Raw genomic sequence first — 25,589 nt, 5'->3', positions numbered from 1 at the left:
CGCTACTTCCGGTACAGGCAAGGCTTTTTTTATCAGTGACCAAAAGTTGCGAACTTTATCGTCGATGTTCTCTACTAAATCCTTTCAGCAAAAATATGGCAATATCGCGAAATGATCAAGTATGACACATAGAATGGATCTGCTATCCCCGTTTAAATAAATAAAAATAATTTCAGTAGGCCTTTAATTGTTTGATAGTAACATTTAAAAATAATCTAATTATGATTACTGTGCTGTTCGGTTGTTATACCTTGTTTTCTTATACCATCTGAGTCTCATTAGCAATACAGTTGCACTTCCAGGACATTAGATGGCAGTACTATATAGGCTATCTATGGTATGTTGTCTAACTAGGAAGTACCTTCGTCCAGGAAATTAAATGTGTTATGTTGTTCTCTACAAAGTGTTTATACTGTAAGTTAGGGCTGGGTTTGTCTCTGTGCGATATAGAAAATGACTATATCGTGATATTGGAGTATACGTTCTCACGCAGTTGCTTTTAGCTGCGGGCATTACACTACAGGCTCTTCTCACTCTTTCTTGTCTCTCCTTCTCACAGAGACATAAAACAAGCGCACCTTCTTACATACGTCACATACGTATACGCCCTCGCGGAGCAGAGAGGTAGCGGCATGGGTAACGTTAGCTGTGGTGCGAGTGGTAAAACGAGAGAGAGAAGGTGCGAATCTGGTAACAAATGAAGGAAGAATTAATTCCCAAGAAAAACAGCACAAGGTCCATCGTCTGGCGATGGTTTGGCTTCAAGCGGGAAGATGTTGAACAGACAACTGTAATATGTCAAGAATGCGGCAAAAGCGTTGCTACAAAAAGTAGCACCTACGGCTAATTTGTAGCATCATTTGAAAAGTCACCCGCTAGACAATGAAGAGTGCTTGAAACTCCACATGTCAACATCTCTGTTCGGTGCCACACCAACAAAATGCCCAAGCAACCATTTCCACATCAACACCGTATTAAAAAAAATAGTCAACCACAGAAGGAGATAACGTCCGCAGGAACCTACCACATAGCGAAGGACATACACTATTTGATTTCCTATTATGCAGCTCATTTTTATTTGACACTTATTGAAATATCTTGTGTGACATCATGCACAAAAGTGCACTTTATTTGTTTTAAACTATTGTAGTGGCGTTCTGTACAAAAAGTGCACTTTAATTTAGTGTTGTTTTGATATGTCATCTTAGTGACATCATGCACAAAAGTGCACTAATAGCTTGTTTTAAAATGTCTCTGACAATCTTGCACTTTCTGTTTGGAAATGACATGAATGTTTGTGCCACTGCTTAATAACTCTTTAATAAGTACACTTTTAGTTGTGATTTCCCTCTGCATGAAAGTTTAAAAGTAGCAAATAATGCAGTATGAAGAAGAATGTTTTAATGTAGACACATAGAATCATCATACTGCTGTGATTATATGCATCAAGTGTTCATTCAAGGCTAAGGCAAAATATCCAGATATATATCGTGTCATGGCCTAAAAATATCGAGATATTAAAAAAAGGCCATATCGCCCAGCCCTACTGTAAGTATCGAAATCGCCATGTAAAATCGCTAATGCTTATAGTAGCGTGGTACGCCAGCTGCACTGAAGCAGACAAAAAGGCGATTCAGAGGGTCATAAACTCTGCACCAAAAAAATCAATCGGCAGTCCCCTTCCCCTCCCTGAAGGATTTACACAACTCCCGTTGCCTCAACGGAGCAAAAAACATCACCAAGGACAGCACACACCCTGGCTTCCACCTGTTCGGCCTGCTACCATCGGGCAGGCGCTATAGGTGCATCAGAGCCAGCACAAACAGGCTCAGAGACAGCTTCTTTCCCAGAGCTGTCACCATCTTGAACTCAAACTCATAATAAATAATTCACACCTATACAATATCCTACCCTAATACCCTACTGTGCAATATTACCCTTCGAGTGCAATACATCCGACACTGATTGTTATTACTCCGGTACTTTTGTTCCGTGAATCGATACCCAGTAGCACCAACGGAATTCGGTTAACAATTTTTAGAAAATGTGTGTATTTTTCAATTACTGCTTCGCTTTTATTTTGAAGCTGACTTGGTGCTGAACAGGAAGTCAGTGTGCGCATGTTTTAATGTTGTGTAATTAGACAGTAGTTACGTTGCTGCTTGAAGATAATGAACAATATTACAACACACCAACAGAAATTAACTACTTTTTTGGACCATGTGTGTCGACTGAAGCGAGCACCTTTGGTAATAAGAACACGGAGGGCCATTCTTTGAGGAGTTGGTCTACATAAACAAAACATCTGCATAACAGGGTTATTTCTTTCCGAAATGTGTAACTCTGACAAAAACAAATAGACACTGGTTCTCTAGTAGGTATTTAAATATTTAACTGGGAACTGTCAGAATAATTGTATCTAAGTTATCACAAAACTTTGTGTTGCCATGAGTTCCTGGCGAGAAGACAAAAGCTGTCTTTGATCCTACCAAGAAGAAGGCTTGTAAAACTCCACTGTGTAGGATGGAAAGCAACATGAAGGTGTTCTGTTTCTTTGATGTATCTTAATCAACAGAAAGATTTTGTTTTGACCCGAGAACTACAAAGCGGAGAGAAAGCAGGGTCTGCCCAAGTTCCAGGCACCTCTTTTACGGCCTTTTCTTTGAACCAACCTTTTCTTTTTAACTGTTTTGTAATCAAAGGCGATGGCTGTTTACGACCCCTGTCCCTTTAGAAACAGCTGTTGCCATGTAATCAGGGAAAGTCCAAATAAAAGAGTGTAATGACACTGTACAAGGGTACAGGTGTACACGTTTCTTCTCACTAAGCCAAATTGATTTCTGTCTCTGTTTGATTCTTTGCTTCTTGTCTTGTTTAATAGATGTCATCAGTGTTTGAACCTGACAGAACACAAAAATCTGATAACAATACAAATAGCCGATTACCGACAAGATAAAATAAATGCTCCAAAGAGGCCAGATTACCTGTACGGTCCTGGAGGTGGGATAGGGTGAATAAATCAAGCGCTCCTTTACCCCCGCTGGTAAATGTCCCCTGAGCTCATTGTAAACAAACATGGCGTCAATCATGTGGGACTTGCAAACACTCCGCGAGGATGTGCTTCAACACATCAAACTTTATCGGCCACCTGGAACGCCAGCATCATTAACGACGTGTTTTGAAAGCTTACAAAGACTGCCACAAAAAAAGGTGTGCACAAACTACACTTTAATCCACATTTAAATAAATAAATATAATATTTGCACATTAGAACATGTTATATTGCATCAACATCCCATAAGTGACAGCTCGCAAGCAGGTGGACGCGGTGTCACATACCAGGGCTTTGACTTGTTAGCCTTTAGCATGCGCCAGGGGAGGCTAAAAATACCCGGCGAGGCGGTGATGGGAGACGGAAAGATGTATCGGCTTACGAGGAAGTCACGTGAGGAAAATACTCGACAGACGAGCGAGTCATAATAGCGTGACGTGACAGGTCATGACAGTACATCTACTTTGAGACAAGAGCTATAGTGATGCATGCTTGGTTATGGTTTGAATTCATATCCATTAATTGTGAGAACAACTTTTTACTGTCAATATTAGCTACTGAGTTTCATTGAAAGGTTGAAAAATACGGATGTACAGCAACTAGCAAAAAATGCTACTACATTAGCAGCAGTTGAATAACTTTAACCCAACTTACCAGCACCGAGGCCGACTTCTGGAAGCGGTTGAGCAGACGTCTATGCGCCAGGCTGAGTGTTTTCCCCCTGGCTCTCCTGCGTAGGACCCTCTGTAGCCTCACGGACGGCTGCCGCTTGGGTCGCAACCTCACACGGTGGTTGTCGGGCCGCCGCCACTGATAGCAGTGCTCGCACACAGCGGTCTGGTCGATTGCGGGTGGCGGTACATCCTCTTCGGTCTCTGAGGGGACAGAAAGTGTGTAGCGAACACCTGGTCGGACCAACGTGTCATTCCTACACAACAACTCACACCGTTCTATGTTAGACGTAACCTAGTTAAGCGGTAAACAGAACCCTCATTTGGCACATCAACACTGACGCTCCAGCGCCATGTTCTGTTTAGTACTGCTTTCCGAGTCAAATTCAGGCTGGTATCGGCGATGCCGATGTGATACTTTCTGCAAAATGCTCAAATTTGAAAAGTTTTGCATTTTCAAATAACATATTGTTCTAAAAAATAAAAAAAATAAACAGAAAAATGTAAGAAAAAAAGAGCAAAAAATTGGAATGTAATGAGAAAATGCTGGACATTTTGTGCTAATAAATAATAATAAACTTAGTCACCCACAACAAAAAGTTTTGTCTTTAAATATATATCATATCTGTATTTAGATTTTATTTCTTTATTTTTTTTAAATAGCAAAATACTTGATTGTTCAGTGTGCGGCCATTGGGGGAAAAAAGACACCCCTCATCTGAAATATTACAAGCTCTCAAAACAAAAATAAAACATACTTAAAATATAAAAAAAGTTCTGTTAAATTGTTTATTAAAAAATAAAATCTTACTAAATTATCAAAATATATATATATAAAAATGGCAACCACCATAATATACACTGTTAAATGTGTACCTGAACATTAAAATTGTCCTACAGGCAGAATTTTTGACTAAGTTATACAGTTACACAATCGTATTATTAATATTGTGTCACGTTATACACTTTATAAAATGTTCTTCTATTCTTAAATGGGTATATAATAACAGTAAAAATGTACGAAAAATTTGCCAAAAGATTGAGAAAAAGCTGAAATATTCTAACTAATAATTAATAATAATAAACTTAGTCACCCACAACACATTTTGTCTTTAAATATATACAATATCTATTTTAGCATTTTTTTTTTTTTAAATAAATAAAAAAAATCAAAATACTTGACTGTTTAGTATGCAACCCTCCACAATAATAAACACTGTTAAATGTGTACCTGAACATTAAAATTGTCCTACAGGAAGAATTATTGACTAGGTTATACAGTTACACAATGGTAATATTAATATTGTGTCACATTATACACTTTATAAAATGTTTTTCTATTCTTAAATGGGAATATACTAACAGTAAAAATGTACGAAAAATTAGCTAAACAATTGAGGAAAAAGATTAAATAATCTAACTAATAATTAATAATAATAAACATAGTCACCTACAACACGCTTTGTCTTTAAATATATATAATATCTGTTTTAGCATTTTTTGAAATTAAAAAAATATCAAAATACTAGACTGTTCAGTATGCGGCCCTAGGGGAGAAAAGTTTAGACACCCTTCATCTGAAATATTACAAACTCTCTAAATAAAATAAAATATACCTAAAATATAAACAAAGTTTAGTTAAATTGTTTATTAAAAAATAAAATATTACTAACTTATGAAAATATATCCAATATATATATATATATATATATATATATATATATATATATATATATATATATAAATATATAAATATATAAATAAATGGCAAACACCATAATAAACACTGTTAAATGTGTACCTGAAAATTTAAATGTTACTACAGGCAGAATTTTTCACTAGGTTGTACAATTACACAATTGTATTATGAATATTTTGTCACGTTATACACTTTAAAAAATGTTTTTCTGTTCTTAAATAAGAATTTTTTTTTTAAATTTACGAAAAATTAGCAATTTTTTTTTAGAAAAAGCTGAAATATTCTAACTAATAATAATAAACTCAGTCACTTGTCTTTAAATACATATATCTATTTTAGCTTCTTTTTTTTTATAAAAAAAATATCAAAATACTGAACATTACAATTTTCGTACACGCAGACTTTTTTACTAGGTTGTACAGTTACACAATCCTATTCATATTTTTTATTCTATTGTGAAATGGGGTAAAAAAAAAAAACAGTGAAAATGTAAGAAAAAAAGAGCAAAGAAATCGATATGTAATGGGAAAAAATTTAATATTTTAGCTAATAATTAATAAACTTAGTCACCAATAATACAAAGCTGACACAATATTTGTTTTTATCTTTTTTTTTTTTTTAAATAAAAAATACCAATTTAGCCCCTGCATACTTTATATCAAAAGTATCGATATTTTGATTTGAGAATCGATATTAGGGCATGAAGTAATGGTATCGATATTTAAGTATCGATCCGCACATCACTAATAAGAAAAACTTCTCTTGACTTACCCATTTGCGTGAAATGCTGCTTGCTGGGGAAGAAAAAGATGAGAAAAACAAAAATTAAAAGTCACACCAATGAAACATTTTAAGCAGGATTGCACAGAAGAGTGCTATTAAAGGGGAACTATGAGGATGTTCCTCTTTTCTGAGTCGTGCTGGGCGATATGGCTGAAAACCGTATCACGATATAAGTGCTTTATATCGCTCCATATTGATAATTACTCATGTTTTCTATGACCTATGAAAAATAAGGAGCAGGAGAAAAATACATGACATATAAACAATTTGTTGATTATAATCCCTTCAGCCATCAAGGCAGACAGGAAATGTCAACACAAGCATGGAAAACACTCAAACAACGTCAACTAAATATTAAAATCACATTGAACACTTAACAATAAGACTTAAAATAAGGAATATGCCAGAAATGCTTCATAAAGTGTAAGAAAATAGTGCAAAGTGTGAAAATGTAAACAGGGAAATCTGAGAAGAACTATTTTCTGCAGGTTTAGTGCCAGGAAGTTAGAGCTGTGCTCTAAAGGGTGAGCGTGCGGTCTTGGTGGGGACGAGCGCCTTGCATCATTTACAGAAAAAAAATCCCTAAAAGTGCCATACTGTCCAGGTGACCTTTTCTCTTTTATCCACAATTTCTTCATGTTTACTATCTCTTCTCACTCCATGCAAATAATTACCGCCGGACAACCAAACTTGATAGTTGATAATACAAACCCCAAAACCGGTGAAGTTGCCACATTCTGTAAATGGTAAATAAAAACTAATTACAATAACTTGCTAATCCTTTTCAACTTATATTCAATTGAATGGACTGCAAAGACAAGATATTTAACGTTCCGACTGGAAAATGTTATTTTTTGCAAATATTAGCTCATTTGGAAATTGATGCCTGCAACATGTTTCAAAAAAGCTGGCACAAGTGGCAAAAAAGACTGACAAAGTTGAGGAATGCTCATCAAAGACTTATTTGGAACATCCCACAGGTGAACAGGCTAATTGGGAACAGGTGGGTGCCATGATTGGGTATAAAAGCACCTTCCATGAAATGCTCAGTCATTCACAAACAAGGACGGGGCGAGGGTCACCACTTTGTCAACAAATGCCTGAGCAAATTGTTGAAGAACAACATTTCTCAACCAGCTATTGCAAGGAATTTAGGGATTTCACCATCTACGCTCTGTAATATCATCAAAAGGTTCAGAGAATCAGGAGAAATCACTGCACGTAACATTGAATGCCCGTGACCTTGGATCCCTCAGGCTGTACTGCATCAAAAAGCGACATCAGTGTGTAAAGGATATCACCACATGGGCTCAGGAACTGTTCAGAAAACCACTGTCAGTAACTACAGGTGGCCGCTACATCTGTAAGTGCAAGTTAAAACTCTACTATGCAAAGCCAAAGCCATTTATCAACAACACCCAGAAACGCCGCCGGCTTCGCTGGACCCGAGCTCATCTAAGATGGACTGATGCAAAGTGGAAAAGTGTTTTGTGGTCTGACGAGTCCACATTTCAAATTTTTTTGGGAAACTGTGGACGCCATGTCCTTTGGACCAAAGAGGAAAAGAACCATCCGGATTGTTCTAGGCGCAAAGTGGAAAATCCAGCATGTGTGATGGTATGGGGGTGTATTAGTGCCCAAGACATGGGTAACTTACACATCTGTGAAGGCACCATTAATGCTGAAAGGTACGTACAGGTTTAGGAGCAACCATCCAAGCAACGTTATCATGGACGCCCCTGCTTATTTCAGGAAAGGCCATGTAACACAGTGGGGAAAATGCCCCTGTGTCAACGTTTTTGCAATGTGTTGCTGCCATTAAATTCAAAATTCATGATTATTTGCAAAAAAAAAATAGTTTCTCAGTGTGAACATGAAATATCTTGTTTTTGCAGTCTATTCAATTGAATAGAAGTTGAAAAGGATTTGCAAATCATTGTTTTTATTTAGCATTTACACAACATGACAACTTCACTGCTTTTGGGTTTTGTATATAAGTACAACAGTTAATACATGTGATTGCTGTCAGTAGCATGAAATGAGAACAGCAGTAGATAGTTCACCACAGCAGAATGTTCCTAAACTGCTTGCTTATATGTTTTGGCACGGAGGGAATCAAACTGAGGGTGTTTTTTCAGCAGCTCCTTAAAAAAAAAGAGCAGAGACTGGAAGTCTTGCTGGAAACCAAAAATGAACTCCCGGACACGAGAATAATAATAAAGACTATGAATCAAAGCACCGAGAATGACAGAGATCCAAGAGTCCAAAACAAACTGGGCCCGCGCCAAACAAAACATGGCGGCCACCCAAAATATCCCGACTGTCACCGCCAACTAAGCCAGCGCTAAAGTTAGCCACAGCCTTCAGTCAATGGAGATTATTTTGGCGGCACGTGCAGCCGGGAAGTGCCGTTTCATCTGCCGCTGATGTGAGCCTCTGCGGGCGATACTCGGATTCTTGACAAGTCCGACTCACTCGCCCTTTGGTCTTGTCTGGCAGTGGCAGGATTAAACAGTCGCTTTATTTGAGAATCCCGGCAGCTTGATGCACCCAACTGTATCATGGTTATTATTTGTTAGGTTTCGGTGTTGATCAGGACCCCGGGGTGCAAAGACAGCAGGCGAAGTGCGTGCAAAACGTATTTAAGGACAAAAAACGAAAGAGATTGCGCGCAGGAAGTATAGGAAAAGCCATTTTGGTGGTGCAAAATGTAATATTTGAGTAATCTCTTGTCGAACAACAATTTTAGTCAAAGTAGCAGTCCTCGTGTGATTGATGTTGTATTGCTTCCCTTCACTGCATTTGGCCTTTTCTGCGTTTTCTGTGTCTCAGGGCGGACGCTCTAACCACCTACTCAGTGGTTAGAGTGTTGACTAAAATTGTTGTTCGACAAGAGATTGCTCAAATATTACATTTTGCACCACCAAAATGGCTTTTCCCATACTTCCTGTGCGCAATCTCTACACTCTAACCACTAGACCACCCTGACACGCTAACCCAGGGGTCCCCAAACTTTTTGACCTGGGGGCCGCATTGGGTTAAAACAATTTGGCCGGGGGCCGGGCTGTATATATATATATATATATATGTATACACAGTATATATACAAACCCCGTTTCCATATGAGTTGGGAAATTGTGTTAGATGTAAATATAAATGGAATACAATGATTTGCAAATCCTTTTCAAGCCATATTCAGTTGAATGCACTACAAAGACAACATATTTGATGTTCAAACTCATAAACTTTTTTTTTTTTTTGCAAATAATAATTAACTTAGAATTTCATGGCTGCAACACGTGCCAAAGTAGTTGGGAAAGGGCATGTTCACCACTGTGTTACATGGCCTTTCCTTTTAACAACACTCAGTAAAGGTTTGGGAACTGAGGAGACACATTTTTGAAGCTTCTCAGGTGGAATTCTTTCCCATTCTTGCTTGATGTACAGCTTAAGTTGTTCAACAGTCCGGGGGTCTCCGTTGTGCTATTTTAGGCTTCATAATGCGCCACACATTTTCAATGGGAGACAGGTCTGGACTACAGGCAGGCCAGTCTAGTACCTGCACTCTTTTACTATAAAGCCATGTTGGTGTAACACGTGGCTTGGCATTGTCTTGCTGAAATAAGCAGGGGCGTCCATGGTAACGTTGCTTGGATGGCAACATATGTTGCTCCAAAACCTGTATGTACCTTTCAGCATTAATGGCGCCTTCACAGATGTGTAAGTTACCCATGTCTTGGGCACTAATACACCCCCATACCATCACACATGCTGGCTTTTACACTTTGTGCCTATAACAATCGGATGGTTCTTTTCCTCTTTGGTCCGGAGGACACGACGTCCACAGTTTCCAAAAACAATTTGAAATGTGGACTCGTCAGACCACTTTTCCACTTTGTATCAGTCCATCTTAGATGAGCTCAGGCCCAGCGAAGCCGACGGCATTTCTGGGTGTTGTTGATAAACGGTTTTCGCCTTGCATAGGAGAGTTTTAACTTGCACTTACAGATGTAGCGACCAACTGTAGTTACTGACAGTGGGTTTCTGAAGTGTTCCTGAGCCCATGTGGTGATATCCTTTACACACTGATGTCGCTTGTTGATGCAGTACAGCCTGAGGGATGGAAGGTCACGGGCTTAGCTGCTTACGTGCAGTGATTTCTCCAGATTCTCTGAACCCTTTGATGATATTACGGAGCGTAGATGGTGAAATCCCTACATTCCTTGCAATAGCTGGTTGAGAAAGGTTTTTCTCAAACTGTTCAACAATTTGCTCACGCATTTGTTGACAAAGTGGTGACCCTCGCCCCATCCTTGTTTGTGAATGACTGAGCATTTCATGGAATCTACTTTTATACCCAATCATGGCACCCACCTGTTCCCAATTTGCCTGTTCACCTGTGGGATGTTCCAAATAAGTGTTTGATGAGCATTCCTCAACTTTATCAGTATTTATTGCCACCTTTCCCAACTTCTTTGTCACGTGTTGCTGGCATCAAATTCTAAAGTTTATGATTACCGTATTTTCCGCACCATAAGGCGCCCCGTGTTATTAGCCGCACGTTTAATGAACGTAATATTTCAAAACTGTTTACCTATTAGCCGCCCCGTACTATTAGCCGCACCTACGCTACGCTAAAGGGAATGTCAACAAAACAGTCAGATAGGTCAGTCAAACTTTAATAATATATTACAAACCAGCGTTCTAACAACTCTGTTCACTCCCAAAATGTAATGTACAAATGTGCAATCACAAAAATAGTAACACTCAAAATAGTGCAGAGCAATAGCAACATCAATAACTCAACGTTGCTCATACGTTAGTGTCACACAACACACAAAATAAACATTTAAAGCTCACTTTCTGAAGTTATTCCTCATCCACAAATCCCTCGAATTATTCTTCTTCGGTGTGCTTCACTTGTTTTTTGACACCATCGATGATGTGGACGCGCATGGAGTCGTAGATCAACAGGAACGGCGCTGCGTGAAAAAAGTCACCCGGTGTCTTCGCGTAAACGTCTATCAACCACTCGCTCATCTTTTCTTCATCCATCCATCCCTTCGAGATAGCTTTTATGATGACGCCGGCTGGAAAGTTCTCTTTTGGCAAGGTCTTCCTTTTGAATATCACCGTGGGTGGAAGTTTCTGGCCGTTAGCATGGGAAGCTAGAACCACAGTAGGACGACTTCTCATTCCCTGTGGTGCGAATATTCACCGTACGTGTTCCCGTTGTATCCACAGTGCGGTTCACATGAATATCAAAAGTCAGTGGAACCTTGTACGCGTGTCTCTTAGTAGGAGACATTTTGTTGTCTTTACAGAAACACACAAATGAAATGAAACGTAATATCCGCGCGCTTCTTCTTCTATGGGGGCGGGTGCTCACCTTGGCGGTTGCTTACAGTAGAAGAAGAAGCGCTTCCTCTTCTATGGGGGCGGTTGCTTACCGTAGAAGAAGAAGCGCTTCCTCTTTTACGGGGAAAAAAGATGGCGGCTGTTTACCGTAGTTGCGAGACCTAAACTTTATGAAAATAAATATGAATATTAATCCATATATAAGGCGCACCGGGTTATTAGCCGCACTGTCTGCTTTTGAGAAAACTTGTGGTTTTTAGGTGCGGCTTATGGTGCGGAAAATACGGTATTTGCAAAAAAAAACCTTTATCAGTTTGAACATCAAATATGTTGTCTTTGTAGCATATTCAACTGAATATGGGTTGAAAAGGATTTGCAAATCATTGTATTCCGTTTATATTTACATCTAACACAATTTCCCAACTCATATGGAAACGGGGTTTGTATGTTTTGCAAACCAGTAATTATAGTCTGCAAATGATGTGTTGTTGTTGAGTGCCGGTGCTGTCTAGAGCTTGGCAGAGTAACCGTGTAATACTCTTCCATATCAGTAGGTGGCAGCCGGTAGCTAGTTGCTTTGTAGATGTCGGAAACAGTGGGAGGCAGTGGGCAGGTAAAAAGGTATCTCATGCTTAAACAAAAAATAAACAAAGTGAGTAAGTGCCCCTAAGAAAAGGCATTGGAGCTTAGGGAAGCCTATCTCCAGGTTCTGTAACACCCCATAGCCACGCCCCCACCGCCACAGGTATCTTGGCAGTTTATGGGAAACACTGCAACTGAGTTTCGTTTTTTAATGATTTCTGCTGGTAGTGTGCCTCCGCATTTTTTCAACGCAAAAAATGTGCCTTGGTTCAAAAAAGGTTGAAAAACACTGCTTTAAGATGTAACATGATATACAATCTGCATAGTGATGTGTGTATGTAACCTTGCTGACAAACAAACAAACGTATTTGGTTGAGGTACAAGTCATCTGTGAAATAAATTGAGGTCAGCCTCTCTGGGAATGTTGTTGCCCCACATTCTAATTTCCCGCAAATGACCCCCATGGTGAGCGAGTGAGTCAGCCCAGGTCCTTATTACCACGCTCGTCGCACACGTCCTTATAAGCGCACGTCGAGCAGCAGCGATGTGCCAAGAAGACACGCAGAAGGCAGATGATGCTATCATGAGCCGGACTTATCTTGTCTCACTCGACGCCCATGTCAACATTCCATTGCCAACGTGACGTAAACAAGCTTGTGGTCTCTTCCTATGCTTGCTTTAACTGTCATTCTTTTTTTTGTAATAAATACACATCCTTAACTTTAACATGTGTGCATTACTAAAAAATGTCAAACACCTGACGGATCCCCGGCTCCAACAATTAATCATCGTATAAAAATCGAAATTAAATTGAAGCTTTTTTCTAAACTGATTTATAGATTTGAAAAAAACTCATTGATCATCTCTCGGAGAAGCAGCCAGCGCGCTAATCACTAGCTATCTTAAATTCTAACACACGTTTTGCATCGGTCACTAAGGAGGACACTTCATCGAAACAGAAGAATACAAACATGTCGACACCCAAAAAACAAAAATATGGCTCTTAAGAAGCTAGGGCAGGGGTCGGCAACCCGCGGCTCCGGAGCCGCATGCGGCTCTTTGACCACTCTGATGCGGCTCAGCTACATACTTGCCGACCCCCCGATTTTCCCAGGAGACTTAAGGATCTCAGTGTCTCTCATAAATAACTCCCAGGGAAAAAATAATCCTATTTAGACTATAAATACTAGATAAAGGGCGTGCCCTGATTGCACTGCAGTAATTGTCCTCTAAAGCATTTACATACAGCGTGCCAGTCCAGCCGCATGTTGCATGTTGTTATTAATCGCACACACAGGAGACAGCAAAGCATACTTACTCATCAGCCACACAGCTTACACTGACGGTAGCCGTATCAAACAACTTTAACATTGTTACGTTACAAATATGCGCCACACTGTGAACCCACACCTAAAAAGAATGAAAAACACATTTCTGGAGAACATCTGCACTGTAACACAACATAAACACAACACAACCATTACCCAGAATCCCATGCAGTCCTAACTCTTCCGGTCTAGATTATACACCCCGCTACCACAACCCCCCCACACATCAACCCCCCCCCCCCCCCCCCCCCCCTCTCCTTGCATTGGTTGAGCGGAAGAGTTAGTGCTGCATGGGATTCTGGGTATTGGTACCGTCAGTGTAAGATGTGTATTGGTACCGTCAGTGTCAGATGTGTATTGGTACCGTCAGTGTAAGATGTGTGGTTGCTGAACTAGTACGGAAGAGTTAGTGCTGCATGGGATTCTGGGTATTGGCACCGTCAGTGTAAGATGTGTGGTTGCTGAGGTAGTACGCCTTGCTGTCACTTACGTGTGGCCAAGCAGGTACACTGTTAGGGCAGACTGTAGAGGGCGGTGTCATCACGCTCTGATATTCGGAGTCTCCCGGGGAAAAATGAGAGGATTGGCAAGTATGACGCTATCAAGCGCCATTCATTCAAAACTCGCGGGCTGCACTAACATCAAATGTCCACATTAAAGTGCGTGCCGGTGCGTGTGTCGGAGACCCCTGGTTAATATAGCACAAAGCATTTAAGCTCTGTATGCAGTGTTTTTCATTTTAAATTGTAAATTTTTTTTGTGGCTCCCATCACTTTCTTTAATTTGTGAAACTTGCCAAAATGGCTCTTTGAGTGGTAAAGGTTGCCGACCCCTGAGCTAGGGCAACATTTAATGTTTCTTCTGCCGAGAAAAATATATGTATGTTTATTTATTAATTTGGATATTGTGGAGGATGCATATATGTTTAAGAGTTCTTTCTTTTTACATAGCCATGTTTAGAGTAGCTAGTACTTTTCCTTTGTATATTCTACCAGTCTCTCTTTGTCTTCAGATTGTCTGTTTAGTGCATACTTGCCAACCTTGTGACCTCCAATATCGGGAGGTGGGGGGTAGGGGGTGAGGGTGGGGGGCGTGGTTATTTACAGCTAGAATTCACCAACTCAAGTATTTCATATATATATATATATATATATATATATATATATATATATATATATATACATATATATATATGTGTATGAAATACTTGACTTTCAGTGAATTCTAGCTATATATATATATATATATATATATATATATATATATATATATATATATATATATATATATATATATATATATATATATATATATATATATATATATTTATTTTATTTACATAGAAAAAAAAAAAAAACTTGAATTTCAGTGTTCCGTTGGCTATCCATTAGATGGCAGTATTGTCCTGTTTAACTTCTCCGTTCATTGGGCAGGCAAGCTGTTTATATTGTGGGAAAGCGGACGTGAGAACAGGCTGTCCCCACTCAGTCTCAGGTCCGCATTGAGCTGGAGGGGGCGTGGCCTCCAGCTCCGGCTGAATACCGGGAGTTTGTCGGGAGAAAATCTGTGCCGGGAGGTTGTCGGGAGAGGCGCTGAATACCGGGATTCTCCCGCTAAAAACGGGAGGGTTGGCAAGTATGGTTTAGTGTCTTAAACCATCAGGAATGTGAAACCAAACCCCCAAATCTTCCTTATCAGTGTTGCGATGGGGAGAGGGGGGGCGGGCTTTCTTTGTGTGCAAGAAGTTGGCTTTTCCGTTTGAATGTCAGATCAACTAGAGTAGCCGATATGAATGTATTGGTTAAGTTGATCTCCTAAAGCTTTAGTAAAACTTGAAAATATTCCAATTCTGTCTTGATGGTCCTTCTTACTCAGCATATATGTCATCGAAAGAATTTGGGATTGACCAGTTATTTAGATTCCCTTGGAGGAAGAACTGGTCGACGCAACAATATAAAACTTGGTATAACATTTCAGTGTTTGTAAAAGTACTTTTTGAGCACATTCATCAATACCGTAATAATAACAACATTGGTGTTGTGTCATCTGGATTACTGTTGAGTTATTTGGGCTTCTGCACCCAAGGTTGAGAGTTACAAAATGACAAACAGCTCAAAATAGGGCAGGTAGACTTACTCTTGATTGTTCTTATAGATGGAGTGTGGACCGTATGCATTCTTGTCTTGGATGGCTGAAGGTTATTCAGAGATTATTCAGCCGTTTATTGTTATTTTTTTCAAAACATTTTTCATAACAAGTACCCTACAGCTCTTTTTAAGCAGATTGGTTAAAGTTAAAGTACCAATGATTGTCACACACACACACACACTAGGTGTGGTGAAATTTGTCCTCTGCATTTGACCAATCCCCTTGTTCACCCCCTGGGAGGTGAGGGGAGCAGTGAGCAGCAGCTGTGGCCACGCCCGGGAATATATATAATATTATAATGCTGATGTTCACCACTACAGTAGCAGAGCTTCAACTCAAGGTCTACTTGCATTATCGCCACCACCAAGAACTCATTCAATGACAAGCACTGTTGTATACCGAGGCATTTCATTATGGAACAGTCTTCATGTAATCATTAGGACTATTCCCAGTAAAAAAAAAAGCATTTAAGAAAGATGTAAAGTCACTTTTTAGACTTAAGAGTTAATCTTTCATGTTATCAGTTTGAGAACTTTTTTTTTTTTTCTCTTTCCATTTTTCCTTTCTTTTTAGTAACTGGATTTGCGTATGTTCTGTAGCTGGATCTGTGTACTGTTATTGTATTTATTTTTTTCCCCTTTCTTTTATTGTAACTGTATCTGCGTATGTTCTGTAACTGTATCTGTGTACTGTTATTTTATCATTTTGACAATTTTCTTTTCCTTTTCCCTTTTATTTATAACCAAAATTTGTGTATGTTTTGTAACTGGATCTGTGTATAATTATTTTACTTTGAACTAGAGATGTCCGATAATATCGGACTGCCGATATTATCGGCCGATAGATGCTTTAAAATGTAATATCGGAAATTATCGGTATCGGTTTCAAAAAGTAAAATGTATGACTTTTGAAAACGCCGCTATACGGAGTGGTACACGGACAGAGCAGTTGCGTCTCCCAGTCATACTTGCCAACCCTCCCGAATTTCCCGAGAGACTCCCGAATTTCAGAGCCCCTCCCGAAAATCTCCCGGGGAAACCATTCTCCCGAATTTCTCCTGGTTTCCACCCAGACAACAATATTGGGGGCGTGCCTTAAAAGGCACTGCCTTTGCGTGCCGGCCCAATCACATAATATCTACGGCTTTTCACACACACAAGTGAATGCAAGGCATACTTGATCAACAGCCATACAGGTCACACTGAGGGTAGACCGTATAAACAAGTTTAACACTGTTACAAATATGCGCCACACTGTCAACCCACACCAAACAAGAATGACAAACACATTTCAGGAGAACATCCGCACCGTAACACAACAGAACAAATACCCAGAACCCCTTGCAGCACTAACTCTTCCGGGACGCTACAATATACACCCCCGCTACCCCCTTGGAAAACCTTGTTACATTGTTTAATGCATCCAGCGGGGGATCACAACAAAATTAGGCATAATAATGTGTTAATTCCACGACTGTATATATCGGTATCGGTTGATATCGGAATCGGTAATTAAGAGTTGGACAATATCGGAATATCGGCAAAAAAGCCATTGTCGGACATCTCTACTTTGAACTTTTAGAAGGGACCCCAAGAAGACTAGCCTGACGTTTGTGCGTCGGCTAACGGGGATCCTCAATAAACAATTAACAATAATAACCGTGACGTGAAATGTTAGTTCCTTTATTAAAAATAAGGAACAAAACAACCACAAACCAAAGCAAGTAGCATTTGATGATGTAAATATCACCATAGCAAGGAGCATAATATTGCATTTCGATCATTTTAATAAGCGTGTAATTCATTTATTTAATACAGCTCGGGCTGCGATACACAAAACGTCCACCAGATGTCGCCAAAAACCAGCATAGCCGACATTTGACGGGCTGCCGTCTTATTCTGTTATATTCAAACCAATGTATTGCTACACACACTATTAGTCGATATGGGTGAACTTTAAAGTCGCAAATAGTAAGATTTAAAGTTCCTTACAGGAAGTATCGTGAAGCTTCTGGGCAGCTGTCTTTAAACATCAGAGACGCGTTGAGCCGAAACTTGTCCAACAGATTTTTTTTGATGGATGGAGTCATTTTTTTTATCCTCCACGGAGACTCCCGGGTTGTGCGTGCTGCGTCTTCTTCGTAAATAACTGCCAATAAGCCAAATGTGTGGCGTATTGATTAAAAAAGCCGAATAAGTGGAAGCTAGTAAGTAGCAAGACAAGCTGATACGCGTGAGAATGCACACGCTGGGTCGCGGAGTGATGACGACATCGGGTTACGGTGCATTGTGGGAAACTGAGTTCATTTGCCAACATATTGCTTTTTCTTCTTTTGAATACATCAAAATCTACCTCAAGTCAGTCTCACGGGAATCTTTGGGCACCTAACGATTCGATCCAATTCCTGGGGTGACGATTCAATTCAGAATCGATTCTGGATTTAACACGATTATTTGGTATAATATTTATAAGGTTACGGGTTAAAAAAAAGCTCTTTCTGGTTGCAAGGAAATGCCGAAAAACATGTATTTTTCTTAAAAAAAAAAAATCTAAAAAATAACATGTATATATATATTTTTCTTTACATATATATATATATATATATATATACATATATATATATATATATATATATATATATATATATATATATATATATATAATTTTATAAGAATCAATAAAAAATGTATTCTTATAAAAAAAAAACATTTTAAAATATTGATTCTTATAAAAATATACGTATATATTTTTTTAATTGATTCTTATAAGAAATATATATGTGCATTGTCAACAAAGAAATGTATATACTTTTTTTATAAGAATCAATTATAAAAATATGCATATTTCTAATAAATACAAATATATTTTTTAAAAGAAGAAACTCATTTGAAAAAAATATTTTTAAAGTTTTTGGTGGCACAGGGGTTCGTGCATGTGCCTCACAATACGAAGGTCCTGAGTAGTCCCCGCGACCCCAAAAGGGACAAGCGGTAGAAAATGGATGGATGGATGGATGGATTAATAGAAGTACATAACGTGACACTTTTGGGTCATAAAAAGTATGGAGGTTAATGTGTGTCTTCATTATGAAAGCTTTTTTTTACACTAAATGTATATAACCGATTTTTTGTGTTTGAATCAAATGACGTTGACATTTTCATTGAATAAAAAATTTGTGAGCAAAATGCATGTTTTAAAAAACACATTTTGTTCAAATACAGTGTTTTAAAGTTCAGCGTAAAAACATCAATGCAGAAATATTCAGTTAGGAAAAAGTATGTGTATAAAAAATCACGTGACTTCAAACTTGACACCTTATTGGCTAGTTCTGCAACAGCCTGGCTCCTATTTACCTCAAGTGAGTCAAGGAAAAGCAGTAGCAAAATGGATGGGATGGATGGAGTCTTGACTTTTTCTGTTCTTCATTTTCTACACGGAAATGAATACAATAATTTTGTAAAACATTGTATTTTAACAAACTTGATTTTCAAACACACAATTTTGCTCACAACTTTCTATTGAGTGACATTGTCGGCATAGTTTGATGTAAAAACAAAGTCAGTTCACAAAATTCAGGTGCATAAATATAAAAAAAAGCATTTCATGATAAAGTAATGATCTTTTTATAAAAGCTTTATTTCAATTTTTATTTTGCATTTGAATTCTGTGATCTGACTTTTTTTTTCTACATCAAATTATGCTGACATTTCATTGAATTAAAAAAAAAATGTGAGCAAAATTTGTTTGTTTAAAAATATAGTTTGTTAAAATACAATTTAAATTCGGTGACCACAGATGATTCGCTAGCTGTCCAAAGTCGGGGACCCAAGGAGGACCACTCATCTGTGCATCAGTTAGGGACGTCTCTGCACTGCTGACCTGTCTGCTCAATATGATCTCCTACTGGCCCCACTATGGACTGGACTCTCACTATTATGTTAGATCCACTATGGACTGAACTCTCACACTATTATGTTAGATCCACTATGGACTGGACTCTCACTATTATGTTGGATCCACTATGGACTGGACTCTCACAATATTATGTTAAATCCACTATGGACTGGACTCTCACTATTATGTTAGATCCACTATGGACTGGACTCTCACAATATTATGCTAGATCCACTATGGACTGGACTCTCCCACTATTATGTTAGATCCACTATGGACTGGACTCTCACAATATTATGCTAGATCCACTATGGACTGGACTCTCACAATATTATGTTAGATCCACTATGGACTGGACTCTCACACTATTATGTTAGATCCACTATGGACTGGACTCTCACAATATTATGCTAGATCCACTTTGGACTGGACTCTCACAATATTATGTTAGATCCACTATGGACTAGACTCTCACTATTATGTTAGATCCACTATGGACTGGACTCTCACTATTATGTTGGATCCACTATGGACTGGACTCTCACAATATTATGTTAGATCCACTATGGACTGGACTATCACAATATTATGTTAGATCCACTATGGACTGGACTATCACTATATTATGTTAGATCCACTATGGACTGGACTCTTACACTATTATGTTAGATCCACTATGGACTGGACTCTCACAATATTATGTTAGATCCACTATGGACTGGACTCTCACTATATTATGTTAGATCCACTATGGACTGGACTCTCACAATATTACGTTAGATCCACTATGGACTGGACTCTCTCACTATTATGTTAGATCCACTATGGACTGGACTCTCACAATATTATGTTAGATCCACTATGGACTAGACTCTCACTATTATGTTAGATCCACTATGAACTGGACTCTCCCACTATTATGTTAGATCCACTATGGACTGGACTCTCCCACTATTATGTTAGATCCACTATGGACTGGACTCTCACAATATTATGCTAGATCCACTATGGACTGGACTCTCACAATATTATGTTAGATCCACTATGGACTGGACTCTCACACTATTATGTTAGATCCACTATGGACTGGACTCTCACAATATTATGTTAGATCCACTATGGACTAGACTCTCACTATTATGTTAGATCCACTATGGACTGGACTCTCACAATATTATACTAGATCCACTATGGACTGGACTCTCACAATATTATGTTAGATCCACTATGGACTGGACTATCACAATATTATGTTAGATCCACTATGGACTGGACTATCACTATATTATGTTAGATCCACTATGGACTGGACTCTTACACTATTATGTTAGATCCACTATGGACTGGACTCTCACAATATTATGTTAGATCCACTATGGACTGGACTCTCACAATATTATGTTAGATCCACTATGGACTGGACTCTCACACTATTATGTTAGATCCACTATGGACTGGACTCTCACTATATTATGTTAGATCCACTATGGACTGGACTCTCACACTATTATGTTAGATCCACTATGGACTGGACTCTCACACTGTTATGTTAGATCCACTATGGACTGGACTATCACAATATTATGTTAGATCCACTATGGACTGGACTATCACTATATTATGTTAGATCCACTATGGACTGGACTCTTACACTATTATGTTAGATCCACTATGGACTGGACTCTCACAATATTATGTTAGATCCACTATGGACTGGACTCTCACAATATTATGTTAGATCCACTATGGACTGGACTCTCACACTATTATGTTAGATCCACTATGGACTGGACTCTCACTATATTATGTTAGATCCACTATGGACTGGACTCTTACACTATTATGTTAGATCCACTATGGACTGGACTCTCACAATATTATGTTAGATCCACTATGGACTGGACTCTCACAATATTATGTTAGATCCACTATGGACTGGACTCTCACACTATTATGTTAGATCCACTATGGACTGGACTCTCCCACTATTATGTTAGATCCACTATGGACTGGACTCTCACACTATTATGTTAGATCCACTATGGACTGGACTCTCACACTGTTATGTTAGATCCACTATGGACTGGACTCCCTGCGGTCCCCTCCAAGGTTTCTCATTGGTTGGGTTGAGATTTTTCTTGCCCTGATGTGGGATCTGAGCCGAGGATGTCGTTGTGGCTTGAGCAGCCCTTTGAGACGCTCGTGATTTTGGGCTATATAAGTAAACATTGATTGATTCATTGAAATTCAATGTGAGTAAAAAAAAACTTCAGCTAGTAAAAATTCAGTGCAAAAAATAAATACAGTGCAGAAATATTGGTTGCTGCGAAACTCAAAACTCACTTCCGGTAAATTAAGACTGACGCTATTGACCCTGTCTCAGAACCAGCCAATGAGGTGTCATTTTATTACACTGAAATTTTATACACTGACTTTTTCTGCACTTAATTTTTTACACATAATTTTTACACAATAAATAATAAAACATTGTATTTTAACAAACTGAATTTTTAAACACAAAATTCGCTCATGAGTTTTTATTACATGAAATTGTCAGCATGATTTGAAGTAAAAAAACAACAACAAAACATCAGTTTAATTTAAAAAAAAATTCTGTTAAATAAATTCAGGGTAACAAAATAACTTTCGTAATAAAGACACAAATTAACCAACCAAAGTGTGTCACAAATTAACCTCAATAAAAAAAACAAATGTCACAGATTCATTGTAGGAAGTGTGTCTGACCAGAGGTGTCGCTGTTGTATACGAAAAGGCGGTGGAGTGGAGCTGAAGCACTGTGACTGCAGCGAGAGGAAACATGTCATCGGCTATTTTGCGGCTGCACTTTGGAGGAGGAGGCAGGTGAACATTGCCGATGTGCGAGTCGGAAGACCAGCAAGGTGGACACAGACACCCCTTTTCCAGACTTTCTTCGAAGGAGACGAAAAGAAGGTGCAAAAAAAGAAGCACTCGATTCGAGAACGGAGTTTGGTTTTTTTCATGTTTGTGCCATTTGACTTGATCCATTTGGACTGCTTCCAAGACATTGTGTACATCTCAACGGTACGTTCTTGTCCCTGCTGTCAATATGCATGTATTATTTTCTATTGGAAAACAAAATATTGACAAGTCATTTATTTTTATCACTGACAAGATCTTTTAATTTTCTCCATTCACTGATTTTTTGTGTGACTATTTCACACACACTGTTCACTCTATTATGTACACCTGCAGAATCAAATGAGAAAATTATAATATTTGACCCCATGTAAAGTATTTGAGTGTGTTTGCAATATAATAATAATAATAATAATAGATATTAGAGTTGGTTGTACAGCACAATGATAAACTTCATGCATCATTAGATCAGGGGTGTCCAAAAGGCAGCTATTTTTTTATTCTAAAAATTATGTTACAAAAACATTTTAAAAAAGGTGAATAAAAAAAGCATATAGTCGAAATGTAACGAGAAAAAGGTGCAATGTTGTCTCTAATAACACAAAGCTGCCATGCAGGCAGTTTTCTTTAAAACTGTTTTTGCTCCAAAAAATAATACTAAATAAAAATCAATGAATTATTGTCTCCAATTACTTCACATCAAATATTACCTATAAAAAATGTTTGGGGAAAATATTGCATATTTTGTGTGTTTGCCATATAAAAACAAAATGTTATTTGACAAAAAGGGCAAAAAAAAACAAAACAAACGAAAACAAACATGAAAAAAATTATAAAAACCTAATATCGACGAATGGATCTGAATTTGATCCAGAAACTGAAGCATTAAAATTAAGTTAAAAAAATAAAAAAGTATGAATTATTTTTAACATTTTTATGAGTGGGGCTCTTTTGGATCCCTAATACTTTTAGTAAGTACATTTTATTTATAAAGCTCTTTTCACAGATAAAATCACAAAGCACTGTACAAAACATAGACGAATTAAAACAACAATTCAATCAAAACGACAGGGGCAACATCATAAAAAGGATAAAAAGTGGATTAAAAATGATAAAAAGTATAAAAACTAAAAAACTAAAAAGAAAAAACTAAAAAGAAAAGTCTTCAAATGTTGTGTGATTTTTTTTTTACTCAAAAAAATAATAATTAATTAAAATCAATGTTGTCATGAATTATTGACCTATTTAAGGCTCCAATTACTTCACATCAAATATTTCAAATTAAAAAAAAATTGTGGGGAAAATATTGCACATTTTGAGTGTTTGCCATATAGAAACAAAATGTTATTTGACAAAAAGTGCATAAAACAAACAAACAAAAGAAAACATGAAAACAACTATAAAAACATATAATCCATGGGTGGATCTGAGTTTGATCTAGAGACTTAAGCATTAAAAGTACATTTAGGTAAGAAGGTAAAAATGATCAAAATTCGCCCTAAAATGTAATCAGTTGTAACTCACTAACAAGCTGGCTAACTAACTCACTAACAAGCTGGCTAACTCACCGTAATGACGACCAGAAAGAACTTGTGGCAAAGTATGGAAGTTATTTCCTGAATCCAACAGTGTTTCTCACCTTCTTTATCAATGTGCTGCCACTCACAACTTTCTTTGGCCCCGTGCTGGACCATTTTGCAGTCAACAAAGTCAATAAAAAAGCACTTTTCTTTGTTTTTTTGGCACCGGAATGATGCAAAACAAACTAGTTTGTTAGCACAATGTTGGATCACATAATAAAAGAGACGGTGCTCTAAAACCAGGGCAACATTTTGGCAAAAATTTATTTTTTTGTACAAAAACCGAGGTAGTCCTGTGTTGACTTACAGTATAATTATACTTTTACATATCAAATACACATACATGACCAATAAAATAACATAAATAAATATCACTTTAACATATTTTTAATTTTATGGAAGAGTCTTGTTAGCTCTTTCTTGTATCAAACAGTGTTTCTCACCTTCTTTATCAAAGTGCTGCCACTCACAACTTTCTTTGGCCCCGTGCTGGATCATTTTGCAGTCCATAAAGTCAATAAAAAAATCGCTTTTCTTAGTTTTTTTGGCACCTGAATGATGCAAAATAAAGATGCTAGTTTGCTCATATAATAAAAGAGACGGCACTCTAAAACCGGGGCAACATTTTGGCCAAAATGTACTACTAACAAACACATTTTTGCAAAAACTGTGGGGCGTACAAAAACCGAGGCATAATAATAAATGGTATGAATAATTATCACTTTATGGAAGAGTCTTGTTGACTAACGCCAACTTGGTACTTTGCTACAAGCTCTTTCTTGAATCCAACAGAGTTTCTCACCTTCTTTATCAATGTGCTGCCACTCACAACTTTCTTTGACCCCATGCTGGATCATTTTGCAGTCCATAAAGTCAATACAAAAGCAATTTTCTTAGTTTTTGTGGCACCAGAATGATGCAAAACAAACAAACTAGTTTGTTAGAGCAATGTTTGCTCATATAATAAAAGAGACGGTATAATAAAACCAGGGCAACATTTTGACAAAAATGTACTATTTTTGTACAAAAAACGAGGTAGTCCTGTGTTGACTTACAGTATAATTATACTTTTACATATCAAATACACATACATGACCAATAAAATAACATAAATAAATATCACTTTAACATATTTTTAATTTTATGGAAGAGTCTTGTTAGCTCTTTCTTGTATCAAAAAGTGTTTCTCACATTCTTTATCAAAGTGCTGCCACTCACAACTTTCTTTGGCCCCGTGCTGGATCATTTTGCAGTCCATAAAGTCAATAAAAAATCACTTTTCTTTGTTTTTTGACACCTGAAAGATGCACAACAAAGATGCTAGTTTGCTCGTATAATAAAAGAGACGGTACTCTAAAACCGGGGCAACATTTTGGCCAAAATGTACTGCTTACAAACACATTTTTGCAAAAACTGTGGGGCGTACAAAAACCGAGGCATAATAATAAATGATATGAATAATTATCACTTTATGGAAGAGTCTTGTTGACTAACGCCAACATGGTACTTTGCTACAAGCTCTTTCTTGAATCCAACAGAGTTTCTCACCTTCTTTATCAATGTGCTGCCACTCACAACTTTCTTTGACCCCATGCT

General features: G+C 37.8%; 1 protein-coding gene and 1 long non-coding RNA gene across 2 annotated transcripts in view; one reads left to right on the top strand and one right to left on the bottom strand.

The window, feature by feature from the left end:
* The window catches only part of lg05h18orf21 (linkage group 05 C18orf21 homolog), a 48,942-nt gene extending 31,036 nt beyond the window's left edge, over window positions 1–17,906 (bottom strand). Inside the window, exons 1-3 of the mRNA XM_062046243.1 lie at window positions 17,613–17,906; window positions 6,194–6,216; window positions 3,707–3,927 (exon numbers count right to left, since the gene is read on the bottom strand). Of these exons, the coding sequence (XP_061902227.1) occupies window positions 3,707–3,927; window positions 6,194–6,216; window positions 17,613–17,710 (342 nt within the window). The 5' untranslated portion in view covers window positions 17,711–17,906. The remainder of the gene's footprint in view (window positions 1–3,706; window positions 3,928–6,193; window positions 6,217–17,612) is intronic.
* A 4,441-nt stretch (window positions 17,907–22,347) lies between these two features.
* The window catches only part of LOC133649619 (uncharacterized), a 7,563-nt gene continuing 4,321 nt past the window's right edge, over window positions 22,348–25,589 (top strand). The window contains exon 1 of the long non-coding RNA XR_009826097.1: window positions 22,348–22,578. This is a non-coding gene — a long non-coding RNA (uncharacterized LOC133649619). The remainder of the gene's footprint in view (window positions 22,579–25,589) is intronic.

The sequence above is a fragment of the Entelurus aequoreus genome, linkage group LG05 (genome assembly GCF_033978785.1).
Source record: "Entelurus aequoreus isolate RoL-2023_Sb linkage group LG05, RoL_Eaeq_v1.1, whole genome shotgun sequence".
Lineage (NCBI taxonomy): Eukaryota > Metazoa > Chordata > Actinopteri > Syngnathiformes > Syngnathidae > Entelurus > Entelurus aequoreus.
This window is presented reverse-complemented; position numbering and strand designations above follow the sequence as displayed.